A 19,547-nucleotide genomic window follows, 5' to 3' on the forward strand; every position below is an offset into this window, starting at 1 on the left:
TGGTCAGATTTGTGTTCTAGAAAGCGCTCTGGCATTAGTCAGGAGAACAGATTGGAGTAGACCTCTCTTGGAAGCAAAGAGACCATTAAGTTATTAAGCTTTTGCAATGATACAAGCAAAAATGAGGATAGTAGAACTTACATCGTGGGTGGGGAAATTAATTCAGGATATACTAAGGAAATAAAATCCATAGTTATTGGTCAGATAAAGAATAAAAGTAGAGGTGACTTTCAGGTGTTTGACTTGGCCAGCTGGGTAAGTGTATAGCCTTTTTTTGCTAAGAGAAAGAAATTAGAAAGAAAGGCACCATACAGACTTTTGCCTCAGGATTCTTAGAGTGCCACCTTGAGCAAGGATACGGATGCTTTTTATTTTCTTATATGTGTATTTGTATGTATTTTTGAAATGTGATATGAAAGTATATAACAGGATGTATTATCAAGGAAGGTAAAGGAGTTGTTTTTGGAAGTCTATTAAATTAAGGTAGACTCTCATTTAAAGTAGTTTAGAAATAAATGTTCTACTTAAAAGCAAAGGAATGGATTACCTTTTGTCCTTTGATTTGTCCAGTCCTTTGATTATTTAATATCCACCTTACCTACTCTATAAATCAACTTTGAATTGAGAAATAATAAATTCATTTCTAGAAAATCCAGAGATTTTTATCATTCATCTCTCAGAATTTTTACCTTTTAAGAAAATGTGTGGTAAGATTGGCCTGTCTGTGTGAATTAGCTAATTTGGTAATAGTTCTGCTGTGGCATTATGCACTTTAAAATACAAAATAATTTTCCTCTGAATGCAGACTTTGATTTTCAAGTCTTTCATCAGTGTTATGTGGGAATTAATGTTCCATCCCTTGTTATTTAACATTTCTGGCAGAGATGCTTCCTTTATATAGCTTTGTCACATCGTTTTCTCAAGTTAAGATCTCCTTTTAGGCTGGTTGAAGTGCTTAAATCCCTCATGGAAAGAATGAGCAATGCTCCTGAACAGAAAACTGAAGGTATTGGTTTCAGATTTTGAGATTTGCTCTATAAAGGGATACATTCATTGTATTTATTCACTGACTCTTAAATGCTCCATTGTTTCTTACTAGGTAAGTCTTCCTTCTCTGTAGTTTTGTGATTTCTTCTGTACCTTTGAAAGCATTAGAGAAGTGCCTCTTCCAGTAACAAAACAAAAACACTGACTGTAGTTTAAACCAAAAAGATTCCCAAATTTCAGTGTTTCAGAATGATTTTTTCTTGATAAAGATCAAAGTTTTCAGAATATTTTCAGAAATTGTTAGCAGTGTATAATTTGGCCTACATGTACAAATTTCCTTATTCAGTAGTTAAAATGGATTTGAGAGGCAGATCAGTAGGATTAGTCATTGGTTTATTATAATTAAAGTGCTTGAAAGTTCTTAGAATAACATCTGTTCAGTTCCTACAAGAGGTTATTGTTGTTTTACTAGAACTAGTATTATAATTGTCTTTGCAAAAAGTGAAATGATTTGTTTGAACTTAGGGTTACTCTAAAAGGAAGTATGTTAATTGCTCATTTCCCCCTAAAACAAAACCTTTGATTTGGGATAATAGTTTTTTTATTAGTATCGTAATCTAAACTTTAAATATGTGAGAAGGTAGTAACTTCCTTTTCATATTTCTTTTACAGCTTGTAAAAATTAAAATGAATAAACTACGGCAAAGTTTCAGGAGAAAGAAAGATGTTTATGTTCCAGAGGCCAGTCGTCCACATCAGTGGCAAACAGATGAAGAAGGAGTTCGTACTGGAAAATGCAGCTTCCCAGTCAAGGTCAGACCTCATGTTTCTATAAATCTAGATGTGGAAAAGAACTGACAGTTTATTGTATGTGAAATTCCATTAATTAGGACAGTTAAAAGAATACACTTCAAAAGCCAATCTCTTTATATTCTTCTTCAATGACAGAATTAGTAAGAAGAAAAATAGATTATAATTAATGATTTTTCTCCTTGTATTTATTTATTTTTAAATATATATGTTTTATTGACTTACATTGTTTCAGGTGCACAGCAAGGTGGTTCAGTTATACAAATACGCATATAGATCTCTAATAGATCCTAGTTTTGGTGATACAGAATTCTATTATTTTTCTGTTGACGAATTATGATACAGTAGTATTAAGTGAGTAATAATTATATAATCGCAATAGTAAAAGATTTGTTTATCAGTTTTCACAATCAGTTCAGTTAAGTTGCTCAGTCGTGTCCAACTCTTTGCAACCCCACGGACTGTAGCATGCCAGGCCTCCCTGTCTATCACCAACTCCCGGAGTTTACTTAAACTCATCTCCATTGAGTCGGTGATGCCATCCAACCACCGCATCCTCTGTCATCCCCTTCTCCTCCTGCCATCAGTCTTCCCAGCATCAGGGTCTTTTCAAATGAGTCAGCTCTTCGCACAGGTGGCCAAAGTATTGGAGTTTCAACTTCAACATCAGTCCTTCCAATGAACACTTAGGACTGATCTCCTTTAGGATGGATTGGTTGGATCTCCTTGCTGTCCAATGGACTCTCAAGAGTCTTCTCCAACACCACAATTCAAAAGCATCAATTCTTCGGTGCTCAGCTTTCTTTATAGTCCAACTCTCACATCCATACATGACTACTGGATGAACCATAGCTTTGACTAGATGGACCTGTGTCAGCAAAGTAATGTCTCTGCTTTTTAATATGCTGTCTCGGTTAGTCATAACTTTCCTTCCAAAGAGTAAGCGTCTTTTATTATATGTGCTGCCGAAGCGAGCACAGAGTAAGCGTCTTTTAATTTCACGGTTGCAGTCACCTGCAGTGATTTTGTGAGCCCAAAAAGATAAAGTCTCTCACTGTTCCCATTGTTTCCCCCATCTGTTTGCCATGAAGTGATGGGACCAGATGCCATGATCTTTGTATTTTTAATGTTGAGTTTTAAGCCAGCTGTTTCACCCTCCTTTTTCACTTTCTTCAAGAGGCGCTTCTGCCATAATGGTGGTGTCATCAGCATATCTGAGATTATTGATATTTCTCCTGGCAATCTTGATTTCAGCTTGTGCTTCATCCAGCCCGGCATTTGTCATGATGTACTCTGCATATAAGTTAACATAAGCAGGGTGACAGTATACAGCCTTGACATACTCCTTTCCCAGTTTGGAACCAGTCAGTTGATCTTTTGAACTGCATTCAAATGGGTATATCTTTCCTTTTCTCCTTTGCCTTTAGCTTCTCTTCTTTTCTCAGCTCTTTGTAAGGCCTTCTGAGACAACCATTTTGCCTTTTTGCATTTCTTTTTCTTGGGGATGGTCTTGATCACTGCCTCCTGTATAATATCATGAACCTCACTCCATAGTTCTTCAGTCGTTCTATCAGATCTAATCCCTTGAATTTATTTGTGACTTCCACTGTATAATCATAAGGGATTTGATTTAGGTCATACCTGAATGGTCTAATGGTTTTCCCTACTTTCCTCAATTTAAGTCTGAATTTTGCAAGAAGGAGTTCATGATCTGAGCCACAGTTAGCTCCCAGTCTTGTTTTTGTTGACTGTAAAAACAAGTCCTGTAATCAAGGAAATCCTGTAATCAAATCCAGTTGCCCTCAAGACCAGTTTACCTGGGGATTCCCAGTCTCTTTGTCAGATCCCCAGGCTGTAAAGCCTTAAGTGGGGTTTACAGCCTTCACAGTGGTGAGAGAATTTCTTTGGAATTATTGTTCTGCAGTCTGTGGTCACCCACCCATAGGGTGTGGGATTTGATTTTATTGTGATTGTGCCCCTCCTACCATCTTGCTGTGGCTTCTTCTTTGTCTTTGGATGTAGATTATGTTTTTTTGTGTGTCCTCCTGTTATGGTTGTTCAACAGCTAGTTGCAGTTTTGGTGCTCTCGCAGGAGAAGATGAGCACATGTCCTTCCACTCTATCATCTTGCACCAGAAGCCTTCTCATTATATTTAAATAAGAATTTCTGGTATATAATCTGAAATCACTACAAGTAAGACCACTTCTGATGAAAATACTAATCCTGAAATACCTAAAAATTCTGAATTATCAAGAATCAAGTAATCAAGTTTTTTTCAGCAGAACATGCTTACTAATGGTGGAACAAAGGAAGTGGATGTCTGCTTTCTTAAATACAGGCCTGGTATCTTCTATAAAATCTTAAATCAGAAGAGTTAAATCAAAAGGGATTTTATCCTTAATCTTTTTTTTATCTATTTGAATAGATGTTTTTATTTATTTTTTTTTTTAATTGGAGGCTAATTACTTTACAATATTGTAGTGGTATCCTTAATCTTGTAACTTTTGAGTTCATTTAAACTAATGCCTTCATTTGTCACATCAGAAAATGGAAGCTTTAAGAGGTTAAGAACATAGTGAAGATCTGGAGAAGGGGGTGCCTTGTAGGTACTTTTTGTTACTGCTACTTGAGACTGAAGAAGAATCATCTGTATTTAAGGTCATAGAAGAAATAAATGTACGTGCTACACTGTTTAATGAGAAGAAGCAATTAATAGTTATATATGCTATGAGATGTGTGAGGAGGAAAAAATAGAAGGAACTACACCAAAATGTTAATATCTTGAAGAAGAAACTAGTTTAATTTGAAGTGTTAGCATTTTTCTCTATTTTTTTGTATACTCTTTCTTTCTTTTTTTTTTTTTTTTGTATATTCTTACGTGTGAATATTTTTATTGTGATTTTTTTCTCCTCCTTTTTTACTGCCTTGGTACTATGCATGAAACATGGACTAAAGCCTCAGAAAGAAAAATAGTCAATATGATTGGAAAAGTGATTTTGAGAATCTCTGGGAACTTAATACATGACTCTTAAAATACACAAATTTTCCACAGTCTGTCAATGATGAAACATTTTCCTAATCACTTAGCTTTGTCTATGCAACTCATTTGCTGAAACTTCTTTTATAGCAATAGTAAACTTAATGTTTAATTTTAAGTGCTTAGTATGATATTAAGATACAAAAAAAAAAATACAACCCCACCTCTCTTTCATAAAACCTGACACTCTACTGCCCCACACCCAGCCAAACAGTAGATTATGATTATATAAATCAAGTATTAAGTATTGGGTTCCTTAACATCTTACAGAAAAACCCAAATGAACTTTTTAGCCAACCTGATATGTTGAAGTGGGTCCTCTTACACATTGCTGATTGCTTGGAGGATACTTTGCAACCTCTTAGGAGGGCAATTTGGAAAATATCAGTTAAAAATTTCAGTGCACTTTTCATTTGACTAGCAGTTTTACATTTGAGAATTACATCTATAGATATATACTGGTGTGAGTGATCATTCTAGCAATTTGTTTATAATAGTGAAAATCTGGAAACTCAGTTAAACATCATTCTGAGATTAGATAAAGAAATTATGACATCTGTTGAGGGGAATTCTTTGACACTTAAAAAATAATAAGGTAGATCTATCTTCACATATTTATAAATTATTTTGAACTCCTGCTATGTGCCATACAGATATTAAGTGGTAAGCAAATAAGACATAGTTCTTGCTCTGTGGCGTTTATAGTCTCCTTGTGGGGGAGAGAGTTTAATTTGATATCTGTGTTAATAATACATGATTACAGACTGAGATAAGTGCTTTTTATTTACTTTTTCTCTCTTTTCAAAAAGTTTTTTTTTTTGAAATATAGCTGATACACAATATTATGTTGGTTTCAAGTGTACATCTACGTGATTCAGCTATACATTCTTTGTTTACATTCTATTCTATTATAGGTTATTACAAGATGCTGAATATAGTTCCTTGTGCTATATATACAGTAGGTCCTTGTTGTTATCTGTTTTATATATAGTAGTGTGTATATGTTGATCCCAAACTCCTAACTTTTCCCCCCTTCCCCTTTCCCCTTTGGTAACGCTGTTATGGCAGAGTAATACTCCATTGTGTGTAAATAGCACATCTTCTTTATCCATTCATCTATCGATGGAACTTGGGTTATTTCCATGTCTTGGCTATTGTAAATAGTGCTGCTATGAACATTAGGGTGCATGTATCTTTTTGAATTATAGTTTTCTCCTTATATATGCCTAGGAGTGGAATTGCAGGATCATGTGGTAGCTCTGATTGTAGTTTTTTAAGAAACCTCCATGCTATTCTCCATAGTGGCTGCACCAGTTTACATTCCCGCTAACAGTGTAGGGCGGTTCCTTTTTCTTGTGCCCTTTCCAGCATTTATTATTTGTAGACTTTTTGACATGGCTGTTAACCAGATTTAGAAAAGGCAGAGGAACCCAAGATTAGATTGCCAACATCTGTTGGATCATTGAAAAAGCAGGAGAGTTCCAGAAAAACATCTACTTCTGCTTTATTGATTATGCCAAAGCCTTTGTGTGAATCACAACAAACTGTGGAAAATTCTTCAACAGATGACAATATCAGACCACCTTACCTGCCTCCTGAGAAATCTGTATGCAAGTCAAGAAGCAACAGTTAGAACTGGATGTGGAACAACAGACTGGTTCCATATCAGAAAAGGAGTACATCAAGGATGTATATTGTCACCCTGCTTATTTAACTTATATGCAGAATACATCATGCGAAATGCAGGGCTGGATGAAGCACAAACTGGAATCAAGATTGCCAGAAGAAATATCAATAACCTCAGATAGGCAGATGATACCACCCTCATGGCAGAAAGCGAAGAACTAAAGAGCCTCTTGATGAAAGTGAAAGAGGAGAGTGAAAAAGTTGGCTTAAAACTCAACATTGAGAAAACAAAGATCATGGCATCCCATCACTTCATGGCAAATAGATGAGGAAACAGTGAGAGACTTTATTTTGGGGAGCTCCAAAAATCACTGCAGATCGTGACTGCAACCATGAAATTAGAAGGCGCCTGCTCCTTGGAAGAAAAGCTATGACCAACCTAGACAGCATATTAAAAAGCATTACTTTGCCAACAAAGGTCCAACTAGTCAAAGCTATGGTTTTTTCCAGTAGTCATGTATGAATGTGAGAGTTGGACTATAAAGAAAGCTGAGCTCCAAAGAATTGATCTTTTTGAACTGTGGTTTTGGAAAAGACTTTTGAGAGTTCCTTAGACTGCAAGGAGATCCAGCCAGTCCATCCTAAAGAAGATCAGTCCTGAATGATCCTTGGGCAGACTGATGCTGAAGCTGAAGCTCCAATACTTTGGCCACCTGATGCGAAGAACTGACTCATTGAAAAAGACCCTTGATGCTGGGAAAGATTGAAGGCAGGAGGAGAAGGGGATGATAGAGGATGAGATGGTTGGATGGCATCACTGACTCTATGGACATTAGTTTGAGGAAGCTCCAGGAGTTGGTGATGGACAAGGAAGCCTGGTGTGCTGCAGTCCATGGGGTTGGAAAGAGTCAGACACAACTGAGCAATTGAACTGAACTGAATTGAGTCTAACTGGTGTAAGGTAATACTTCATTGTAGTTTTGATTTGCATTTCTCTAATAGCTAGCGATGTTGACCATCTTTTCATGTGGCTGTTGGACATCTGTATGTCTTCTTTGAAGAAATGTCTGTTTAGGTCATTTGCTCATTTTTGATTGGGTTGTTTGATTTTTTATATTGAGCTGTACAAGCTATTTGTATGTTTTGGAGATTAGTCCCTTGTTGGTCGTACTGTTCGCAAATATTTTCTCCCATTCTGTAGGTTGTCTTTTTTTGTTGTTATCTGTGGTTTTCTTTTCTGTGCAGAAGTTTTTTTAGTTTAACTAGGTTACATTTGTTTGAGATAAGTGCTTTTTAAAAAGGGAATCTGGTTCTCTAATAGCAAATAACAGAACAACATGACCCAGACTATAGGATTAGGGAAGGCTTCCTTGAGAAAGTAAAGTTTGACCTGATATCTAAAGGTTTAGTAGGAATGAATTAGGTGCGAAGATAGGCAGGGCATTTCAGAATGATGGAAAGTATATGTACATAGGCATTGGTGGTGGGAGGAAAGAATGATATCAAGAAACTAAAGGAAAGCTATAGTGTTGGAAGTTTAGATGATCCTGGAAAAAAGTAGGGCAAAAATTTGTAGGCCATGTTAAGGATTTGGGACTTCTAGAGTTATGGAATTTTGAAAAAATTAAAAGATGCTAGTTCCTTGAAAGAAAAGCTATGACAGACCTAGACAGTGTATTAAAAACCAAAGACATCACTTTGCCGACAAAAGGTCTGTATAGTCAAAGCTGTGGTTTTTCCGGTAGTCTGGAAACTGTGGTTTTTCCGGTAGTCTGGAGACTGTGGTTTTCCAGCAGTATATGGATATAAGAGTTGGACCATAAAGAAGGCTGAGTGCCAAAGAATTGATGCTTTTGAACTGTGATGCTAAAGGAAATCAATCCTGAATATTTATTGGAAGGACTGATGCTGAAGCTTAAGCTCCAATACTTTGGCCACCTGATGCGAAGAGCCAACTCATTGGAAAAGACCCTGATGCTGGGAATGACTGAAGACAGGAGGGGAAGGGGACGACAGAGAATGAGATGGTTGGATGTCATCACCAATTCATGAATGTACATGAGTTTAAGCAAACTCTTGGAAATGATGAAGGACAAGGAAGCCTGGCGTTCTGCAGTCCATGGGGTCACAAAGAGTCAGACACAACTGAGCTATTGAACAACATAGTGTTTACAAAGAGTCTGGTGAAAGATTACTAATCCAGAGGGTAGATAATGGTAGGCTGGACTAGGGTGGTGACTGCTGAGATGAAAAGAAAAGTAAACTGAAAGATAATTGAGATAAAGTCAGCAGGAATTGGAGACAGATTGCATCTAGGAAATGAAAAAGGGTAGTATTAAAGAGGATACCTAGTATCTTGTCCCAAACTGATAGAGGTGGTGATCATTGATACAGGAAATACTGAAAGAATGTTCTGTGCATGTGCTTATGCAGAATATTTTAGGCTATCATTAAGTGATAAAGGCAAGGTGCAGAACAGTTTATATGGAATGATTCTATTTATAGTTAAATAGAAAAAAAATTAAAACTTCCCTGGTGGTCCAGTGGTTAAGAATCCACCTTCCAATGCAGGGGACGTGGGTTGGATTCTTGGTTGAGTAACGAGGATCCCACGTGCCGTGAGGTGACTAAGCCCACTTGCCACGACTAGAGAACCCATGTGCTGCAACTAAAACCCAGTGCAGCCAAAAATGATTAATTAATTAGTTTTAAGAAAAGAAAATATGTATATGCTGACATGTATGTAAGAAATATCTGTAAGATGACGACACAGGTAATTCAGAACTCTGGTAGTAAAGAATTGGTGATTTGTTCACTTTTGAATATATGTCCTTTGGAATTAGTGGCATTTTTTTTTATCATGAACATGTATATCATATTTATAATTAGCATATATATATATTTTAAACCTCATTCATAGGATTCTGAGAGGTTAAAATAATTACAGTAAAGTTAATTGAAGCACTTTTAATTGGCTACAGAATACATAGCTTTAAAGTATTTTATGTAAGGTAAATAAGGCTCAGTATCTTTCCGTGTAGTTCTTATTTATCATAAGAAATTTCTGGTTGGGATATATTTTAGAGGTAAGCACAGAAGATATAAAATTTATGTCTTAGAAGGACTTCCCAAGTGGCGCTAGTGGTAAATAACTCGCCTGCCAGTGCAGGAGACAATCCCTGGGTCGGGAAGACCCGCTGGAGGAGGAAGTGGCAACTCTCTCCAGTGTTCTTGCCTGGGAAATCCCATGGACAGAGGAGCCTGGCAGGTTACGGTCCTTAAGGTCACAGAGTCTTACGCGACTGAAGCAACTTAGCATGCACACACAATCTCTTACTCAGGTAGGGCAGCTTGTTTAGAGTGTTCCTGTTTGGTCTTTTTCAAATGGCTTTTTGAAATCCTTTCAAGATATTCATCTTCTCTGCTGTGTGTACCTCCCTTACCTGCCTTCCTTCCAACCCATCCCATCCCACCCTATCCCACACACTTACATGCAGGTGACCCAGGGTAGAATGGGAGAATCAAAACCTAAAATTTTTTCCCCTATAACCTAGAAATAGATGCATTTTCTCAGTCAGATATAACTGGGCAAATGATATCTGGGCTTGCCTTAGAAACCGTGAATTCTAAACTAGGATTGGTATGAAAAGTTTCCCATGTAGGCAGCTAGTAGGGTGGTGGGCATGTTCACTGAGGGAGAACATATTTGGGGGTAGAGGTGAGTTCCTTTTGAGGTACATATGAGAGATGTACATGCAGATCCCCACTGACCAAAAGCACCATGAGCTTTGATTTTGAGGTTACAACTTTTAGTGAGTAGGTGAGTTTTGCAAATACGGAATCCTGAAATAATATATATATATATATATAGCTATATAGAAGTCATCATTAGAATCGTGTCAGTGAGATTGCCTAAGTGAGAAGAGAAGGGGGCCTGGGACAAATATAGGAAGGACAGGCAGTATAAATGAGTGTCTTCAAAGGAAAATAAGAATGAGGAGCCAGAGTGAGAGATGAGAAACCAGGATAATGTAGTCTCAGACACCACGATTTTCAAGGAAGAAAAAAGTGGTCAAATGCTGTAAAGAAATCAAGTACGAAATGAAACTTCATTAGATTAAATATTTGAAAGTGTTGGTGATTTAGAGTGGAGTCATGGGGATGGAATCTATGTTGAGTGGACAGATGCAAAATAAGGAGATAACAAATCTAGAGATTACTAATCCCAGAAGTTTGTCAGACAAGGTTATGTGATGGGAGAAGGGTTCAAGGGGGAAGTATTCCAAGAGGTAGAAGAGAACTTTTGATGGTAATGGCTGATTGTGGTGATGGTTTCTCAGTTGTATATATGATTAAAAAACTCAGCAGATTGTGTACTTTAAATGTGTGTATTTTGTTGTATGTCAGTTATACCTCAGTAAGGCAGTTAAATTTTGTTTTTAAGGAAATTTGTCTTCAAAGGAGACTAGAAAGGCAGAGTAACAAAAGGAGTGTGAGGTTGAAAAACTGTGTGTATTTTGTTTTGATTTTTTAAAACAGATTTATTAGGTATAATTTGCATAAAGTGAAGTTTACTCATTTAAAGTGTGTAAATCACCAGTGGCTTGATTTTGTGTTGAATTTTGTTTTTAAAATGGTAGAGACGTGAGCATAAAGGTCTCTACAAAGAAGCACGGAGAAGAGTGGATGAGTTCTAGAGTAGAGGAAGGATGCTGCTTCTGTTATAACAGTAGCAAAGGTGGAAAAGAGGGCAAGTGCACTTAAATTTATGGTGTTGGTGGCCTGAGATTGATGAGATTCTATTCTAAAGATATATTTTCTCAAATAAGAAGTGAAGGCATCTGTAGAAGAGGGAGAGAGAGATTATAGAATTAGATTTTGAAGACTGGCATAGCTACTCTAGAGAACAGGCAATACAGACTATGCAATTACTCGAAATAGAAATGCAGTTACTAGACATTAGTCAAATGAAGCTCCAGCTGGTTTGATCTCTGCCATGTGTTTTTAAATATACTAGTGCCTGTGAAAGTGTAATAATATTAGAGTAGTGATTAAAGTAGGTTTCAAAGCTTGTCTTACAATTCTATCTGCTAATAAAATAAGGATACTATTAATAAACAGAACCCAGCAACCAAATTAAAGAATAATTTATGTCCTCGCTCATTATTATCAAACAGTAAAGACTGAGGGAACAAATGGATTTTGTATCAGAATCAAGGCTCTTTACAGACAGATACATGGAGACTTCCCATTACTTTCCATTGGCTAAGATGGAATCAAGTCAAATCTGTAGTTGAAAGTCAAGAAAACAATTATTTGGTATTTCCAGCCTGTACCAAGGAGGCAAGCTCTTCTTGCAGGGAAACCAGTTGAAAGGATGGCTGTCATGTAGGCAACTAACAATGTCAGCCACAGTCACTATATCGTATATGATCTTCACTGTCCTCTCATTTTGTGTTATTTTTTCCTGCTGCCACTGCTTTAATCAAGTCCTCATCTTTGTTTTCTCCCTCAGACCATATAAGAGCTCTTGACCTTTTTTTTTTTTTTTAACTTTTGATCTTGTTTCCCTTCCAAACTATTGTCTTAGTACATAGTAGTGATCTTTCTAAATTGTAAATATAGTTATGTCACTTTCCTGCTTCCTGTGCTTCAGTGGCTCTGTAATAAAATTCTGGAGAGGTATCTAGCCTTTTGTAAAAGTGTACATTTTAAAGCCAAACTACCTGAATTTGTGTTTGATCTATGCCAGTTATTATTAACTGTGTGATCTCTCTTAAAAATTACTTACCCCTGGAGAAGGAAATGGCAACCCACTCCAGTATTACTGCCTGGAAAATTCCATGGAGAGTCAGACATGACTAAATCACCACGTCTGTGTATCTTGACTGTATCTATGGAGTTTCCTTCCATTCCTAGTTGACAAACAGCTTTTTAAATAAATGGGCTTTGAATTTTGTAAAAAAAAAAAAAAAAAAAAATTACTTACCCTGTGATGAATGGATAAAGAAGATGTGGTATGTATATACAGTGGAATATTAGCCATAAAAAAGAATGAAATAGGGACTTCCCTGGTTGGCCCAGTGGCTAAGACTCCACGTTCCCAATGCAACGAGACTAGGTTTGATCCCTTGTCAAGGAACTAGATCCCACGTGCCACAAGTAAGAGTTCATGTGCTGCAAGTAAGACCTGGTGCAACCAAATTAAAAAGAAAGAAAGAGAAGTTACCTGTTGACACAATGGATAAGAATCCGCCTGCCATTGTAGGAGGCACAGGTTCGATCCCTGATCCAGGAAGAGCCCAAATGTCTCGGAGCAGCTCAGCCTGTATGTCACAACTTCTGAAGCCTAGGTGCTGTAACATCTGAAGCCTGTGAGCATAGAGCCTGCATTCCACAACAAGAGAAGCCACTGTGATGAGAAGCCCTTGCCCCCGCTCACTGCGCCTGGAGAAGGCACATGCAAGCAAAGAAGACCCAGCACAGCCATAAATAAATAAAGAATGAAGTAATGCCATTGGCAGCAACATGGATGGACCTGGAAATTATCACACTAAGCCAGAAGTAAGCCAGAAAGAAAAAAACAAATAACGTATTATATTGCTTATATATGGAATCTTTAAAAAAACTTTTTAAAATGAACTTATGTATCAGTGCAAACTAGAAGTAGAAGCACAAATACAGGTAACAGATTTAAAGTTACCAGGGGAAGTGGGCGCAGGGTAGACGAGGAGTTTGGGATTAACATATATACACTACTGTATATTAATATAAGAAAGATAACCAATGAGGACCTGCTGTACAGCACAGAGAACTGTACTAAGTATTTTGTAATAACCTATGAGGGAGAAGAATCTGAAAAAGAATATATGGGGGTGTGTGTGTGCGTCCACGCACACACGCAAAGTCACTTCACTTGTGTCCGACTCTGGACTGCAACCCGCCAGGCTCTATGGGCTTCTCCAGGCAAGAATACTGGAGTGGTTGCCATGCCCTCTTCCAGGGGATCTTGCTGACCCAGGGATCAAACCAGCATCTCTTACATCTAACCTGCATTGGCAGGCAGTTCCTTTACCACTAGTGCCACCTGGAAAGCTGGGAGGCCAGGAAGCCCCCATATGTGTGTGTGTGTGTGCGTGTGTGTGTGTGCACGTGTAAATTGAATCCCTTTGTACTGCACCTGAAACAGTTTAAATCAACTATCTGTCAATAAAAAATTTAAAAAGAAATTACTTAACCTCTCTGTGCCTCAGTTTTTTCATCTATAAAATGAGAACTGGAATTAGTCTAGGTTATGAAAATTAAGTTAGGGCTTCCCAGGTAGTGCTGGTGGTAAAGAACCCACCTGCCAATGCAGGAGACGTAAGAGATGTGGGTTCGATCCCTGGGTCAGGAAGATCCCCTGAAGGAGGGCACAGCAATCCACTCCAGTATTCTTGCCTGGAGAATCCCATGAACCAAGGAGCCTGGTAGGCTACAGTCCATGGGGTCACAAAGAGTCGGACAGGGCTGAAGCGACTTAGCACATGTGAAAATTAAATGAGTAGATACATTATGTGAAAAACACACCACTAGCACATAGTGCTGCTGCTGCTGCTGAGTCGCTTCAGTCGTGTCCGACTCTGTGCGGCCTCATAGAAGGCAGCCCACCAGGCTCCCCCATCCCGGGGATTCTCCAGGCAGGAACACTGGGGTGGGTTTCCACTTCCTTCTCCAGTGCATGAAAGTGAGAAGTGAAAGTGAAGTTGCTCAGTTGTGTCTGACTCTTCGTGACCCCATGGACTGCAGCTTACCAGGCTCCTCCATCCATGGGATTTTCCAGGCAAGAGTACTGGAGTGGTTTGCCGTTGCCTTCTCCAAGCACATAGTGAGTACACAATAAATACTTGCTGCTGCTCTTGTTGTTGTTGGTTAGATAACTACTGAATGTTGAAGTTTTTAATCTGCATTTCTTATTTCTTGGGTGTTTTCCTTAATTGATTTTTTAAAAAACACTGCAAGTTAAATATCTTCTCTTGAAAAGGAGTCAAGTTTTTGATAGATGTTTGGTGCCTGAGGACTTACACATTGGTCCTACCAACCTCTCTTAGCTGTAAAAATTCTATCTATCCCAGGAGATGAGCTATTTTCTGTTGCTTACAATTTTACTGCTTGAGTGTGACAATCTTCTGCGTACTCAATGTTCCATTTCAAAGCTGCTTCACACTGTAAAATTTAATGTTCAGTCATGTATAATACCAATGAAATAAATCAACTGAAGTGGCAGTTGGTTGAACAGATACATTATACTCACATATAATCTTGCTAGGATGCTGGCAGTGGCTAGTACGTCATAATTTGCTCTTCTTTCTGAAACGTTAGAAATTTGAAAAAAATGTGTCTTTGCATTGGAGCAATGAGATATTTCAGATAAGTTTTTTTAACATAAATTGTGACATGTTCTCCTACCTTCAAACTTAGGTCAACTATGCTTTTCTTTTTAACCTTATATAGCTTGTAACATTTGCATTCTGTCCTACACCATTGATTGTCTGTCTTAAGTTTATTGTAAAAGTTTTCATTATTATGACTTATTATTGTTTAAGATGGCACTAAGGAATGTGTTACATTTCCTTCTCTGTGAGTCCAGTAAACCCACTGACATAGTCAAAAGATACCCACTGAGTGCTTGCTGTGTTGCAGACATCTGGGCGCCATGAACACAAGGGAACAAAACAGACAACATCTTTGCACAGTGTATACCTTCTAGTGTATATTAACAACGAACAAATAAATATATACACAGTACCTAACATATAAAAAGGGAATGAGGTGTTAAGGAAGTGCAGTGGAGGGTGAGATTTAAAATAGGATCGTCAGGGAAGCCCTCATGAAAAGTGATTTTTTTTTTTACCAAAGACCCAAAAAAAGAAAGCAAATTATCAGGTGTCTAAGGAACCAGATTGTAGACAGCAGGGCAGCAAGTACAGAGGCTCTGGGGCAGGAGAAAAACCTGGTATGCTGGAGACACAGCAAGGAGTCCAGTGTGTTTAGAGCAGATGGCACAAGTAGAAGTGAAATCAGGTAAGTAGCAGGGTACCCTGATTATGCATGTAGTTTAGTACTTTTCAGTACTATCAGACCTATCACCTGTTAATTTGCTAGTTATATGGCCTTGTCTGAAGCACTTAACTTTTTTGACATCTAGTGTCTCATTTGGAAGGGGAAGTTTTTCTTAATCTCTTTATTTTAAGCTTTAAATTTAAGTGATTAGATTTAACCCATATGCTTAGTTGTTTTTGTTTTTTTTTTGGCTGTGCTGAGTGACTTGTGGGGTCTTAGTTCTGTGACCGGGGATTGAACCCCAGCTTTCAGCAGTGAAAGCACGGAGTCCTAATCACTGGACCACTGGGGAATTCCCTTATATACTTAGCTTAGATCAATTGTTCAAATGTAATTGTGCTCCAAATTTATACATTAAAAATAGTCCATTTTAATTTAGCTACTTCTTTTTGACTAAAGCCCCTAAACAAGGTTTGATGTATATTGTGTGCATCTGCATCCTGTATTTGCTATATAACATAGGCTATGTGCATGTGATAATGTGCCTTATAGCTTCTTATAAATTAATGACTGTCACTTTTTGTTAATGTTGAGAACTGCTGACTGTGTAGTCTCTTACATCAGAGCTCTGCAATTTTTCTCATGGATAACAATATGAAAGCAAAGGGATAATCTACTTTTTAAATTTTTTTTTCAAGAAAATGAAAAATGATGTAATTCATCCAAAAATGAAATTCTGCATACTAGTTTTTCTAAGCTACATTTTTGTGAATAAAAGTCCCTGACTCAGAGGGAGTTTAGAAAAGGCATACAGACAAAAGAAGTCGCAGTGTCAAATATTTTAGCCATTAAAGCATAAATCAGCTGCAGTTCTTCAGTGAGATAGTGTCTCAGAGAGGAAAAGAGACCTTTTTAATAATTTTTTTTTCAATTGGCATGTTTTTTCATAGACACAAGGCTGATTTCCATTTCCACATTTCTAAAATAGATTATGTGACTGAGTCAGTCCATGTGAGATACTTTTGTTTTCTTCTTTTTACCAAGTCTTTTCATCAAGTCTTCCCTCCTTTCCCCCTCTCCCGCCACCCCCATCATAAATACTTGTATGTGACCAGTTTAGTTGATCAAGGTGATAGAATAAAATCTTTCAGAAACACTTTGAAATCTCTATTCATTTCTCCAAATTGGAAGGGAAGAGGTTAATATTCATCATATGCAGATAACATGATGCTTTATATAGAAAACCCTAAAAACTCCACACAGGAACTTTTAGAACTGATAAATGAGTTCAGCAAGGTGCAGAATGCAATACTAACATACAGAAATCTGTTCCATTTGTTTACACTAACAATGAAATAGCAGAAAGAACAAGTTTAAAAAAAAAATCCTGCTTAAAATTACATCAAAAAAGATAAAATACCTGGGAGTAAACCTGTCCAAAGAGCTGAAAGACTTACATGATGAGAACTGTAAAACATTGATAAAGGAAATTGAAGACAGTCCCAAGAAATGAAATTATATCCCATGCTCTTGGGTTGAAAGAATTAATATTGTTAAAATGGTCATACTACCCAAAGCAATCTACAAATTTTGATGCAATTCCTATCAAATTACCTATGACATTTTTCACAGAAGTGGAACACATACTCCTAAAACTTATGTGGAACCACAGAAGACCCAGAGTTGCCAAGGCAATCCTGAGGAAAAAGAACAAAGCTGGAGGCATTAACCACGACCCGCCTCCCAACTTCAGACAGTACTACAAAGCTACAGTAGTAGTCGTTGTTTCAGTTCAGTTCAGTTCAGTCGTTCAGTCGTGTCCAACTCTTTGCGACCCCATGAATCGCAGCACACCAGGCCTCCCTGTCCATCACCAACTCCCGGAGTTTACTCAAACTCATGTCCATTGAGTCATGGTGATACCATGGTATCATGGTGATACCATCCAGCCATCTCATCCTCTGTCTTCCCCTTCTCCTCCTGCCCCCAATCCCTCCCAGCATCAGGGTCTTTTCCAGTGAGTCAACTCTTCGCATGAGGTGACCAAAGTATTGGAGTTTCAGCCTCAGCATCAGTCCTTCCAGTGAACACCCAGGACTGATCTCCTTTAGGATGGACTGGTTGGATCTCTTTGCAGTCCAAGGGACTCTCAAGAGTCTTCTCCAACACCACAGTTCAAAAGCATCAATTCTTCTGTGCTCAGCTTTCTTCACAGTCCAACTCTGACATCCATACATGACCACTGGAAAAACCAGTTAAAACAACGTGGTATTGGCGTAAAATCAGACATATGGATCAGTGGAACAGAGTAGAGAACCCAGAAATAAATGCATACACCTATCAATTAATCTTTGACAAAGGAGGCAAGAATATACATTGGAGAAAAGACAGTCTCTTCAGGAAGTGGTGTTAGGAAAGCTGGACAGCCACATATAAATCAGTGAAGTTAAAACTCCCTCACACCACACACAAAAATAACTCAAACTCAAAATGTCCTAAAGACTTAAATATTAGACATGACACCATAAAACTCCTAGAAGAGAACATAGGCAAAACATTCTCTGACGTAAATCCTAGCGATATTCTCTTAAATCAGTCTCCCAATGCAAAAGAAATAAAAACAAAAGTAAACAAATGGGACTTACTCAAACTTAGAAACTTTTGCACAGCTAAAGAAGTCATAGACAAAAGACAACCTGTGGACTGGCAGAAGATACTTGCAAACGACATGACCAACAGGGGCTTAATTTCCAAAATATATAAGCATTTCATACAGCATAATATCAAAAAACAAACAACCCATTCAAAGGGTGAATAGAAGACCTAAATAGACATTACTTCAGAGAAGACATAGAGATGGCCAACAGGCACAGTAAAAGATGCTCAACTTTGCTGATTATTAGAGAAATGCAAATCAGAATTAGAAAGAGGTATCACCTCACAACAGTCAGAAGGGCCATTATCAAAAAGCCTACAAATAATAAATGCTGACAAGGGTTTGGAGAAAAGGGAACCCTCCTACACTATTGGTTGGAATATAAATTGGTACGGCCACAATGGAAAACAGTATGGAGTTTCCTTTAAAAAAAAAAAATTAACCTAAAAATAGAATTACCATATGATCCAGCGATCACACTCCTGGGCATATATCTGAGGAAAATTATAACTCCAAAAGATATATGCAGGTACTTCCCTGGCAGTCCAGTGGTTAAGACTGCATGCTTCCACTTAGTTCCATCCCTGGTTGAGGAACGAAGATCCCACAAGCTGCGTGGTGCGGCAAAAACATAAAGATGCACACACATACACACGAAAGATACATGCACCAGTGTTCATAACAGCTCTGTTTACAATAGTCAAGACATAGAAGCAACCTAAGTATCCATCAACAGATGAGTGGATAAAGGAGATGTGGTACACACACAAACGAATATTACTCAGCCATAAGAAAGAATGAAGTAATGTCATTTGCAGCAACATGAGTGGACCTAGAGATTATCATACTAAGTGAAGAAGTCAGACAGGGAAAGACAAATATATTATGTCTCTTATATGTGGAATCTAAAAAATATGATACAAATGAACTTGCAAAACAGAAACAAACTCACAGACATAAAAAATGTACTTACAGTTACTAAATGGGAAAGGGGAGGGAAGGGATAAATCAGGAGTTTGAGACTAACAGCTGCACACTACTGTATATAAAATAGATAACCAATAAGGACCTACTTCTAGCACAGGGAGCTATATTCAATATCTTGTAATAACCTATAATAAAAAAGAATCTGAAGATGAATATATAAAATATATATAACTGAATATATTATTTGATTCACTTAAAAGTGAATCTTGCTGTTTTATATTTATTCAAAATTATAGCAGTTAAAATTTTTTAGACATTTAATTATTTTGCCCTTATGATTGATACCTCAGGTATTTTGTTCCCTAAAGTCCAGCAGTTTCCTAAATTGATTTTAATTATGTAGGTTTTGTGCATTCAGTCAGTATTGGAAAGATAGGAGTAAAAATGAAAAATTCAGTATG

The 19,547-nt window shown here is 37.5% G+C and overlaps 1 protein-coding gene across 11 annotated transcripts in view; it reads left to right on the forward strand.

Moving 5' to 3' along the window:
- NUMB (NUMB endocytic adaptor protein) overlaps positions 1 to 19,547 on the forward strand; it is a 157,077-nt gene that overhangs the window by 101,377 nt on the left and 36,153 nt on the right. For 9 of the 11 annotated variants that reach the window (XM_061156724.1, XM_061156734.1, XM_061156728.1 and 6 more), the window contains 2 exons: positions 942 to 1,006; positions 1,660 to 1,800. In XM_061156724.1, coding sequence (XP_061012707.1) covers positions 983 to 1,006; positions 1,660 to 1,800 — 165 coding nt within the window. In that variant the 5' untranslated portion in view covers positions 942 to 982. The remainder of the gene's footprint in view (positions 1 to 941; positions 1,007 to 1,659; positions 1,801 to 19,547) is intronic. The other 2 variants (XM_061156730.1, XM_061156731.1) reach the window with 1 other exon arrangement.

The sequence above is a fragment of the Dama dama genome, chromosome 12 (genome assembly GCF_033118175.1).
Source record: "Dama dama isolate Ldn47 chromosome 12, ASM3311817v1, whole genome shotgun sequence".
Classification (NCBI taxonomy): Eukaryota; Metazoa; Chordata; class Mammalia; order Artiodactyla; family Cervidae; genus Dama; species Dama dama.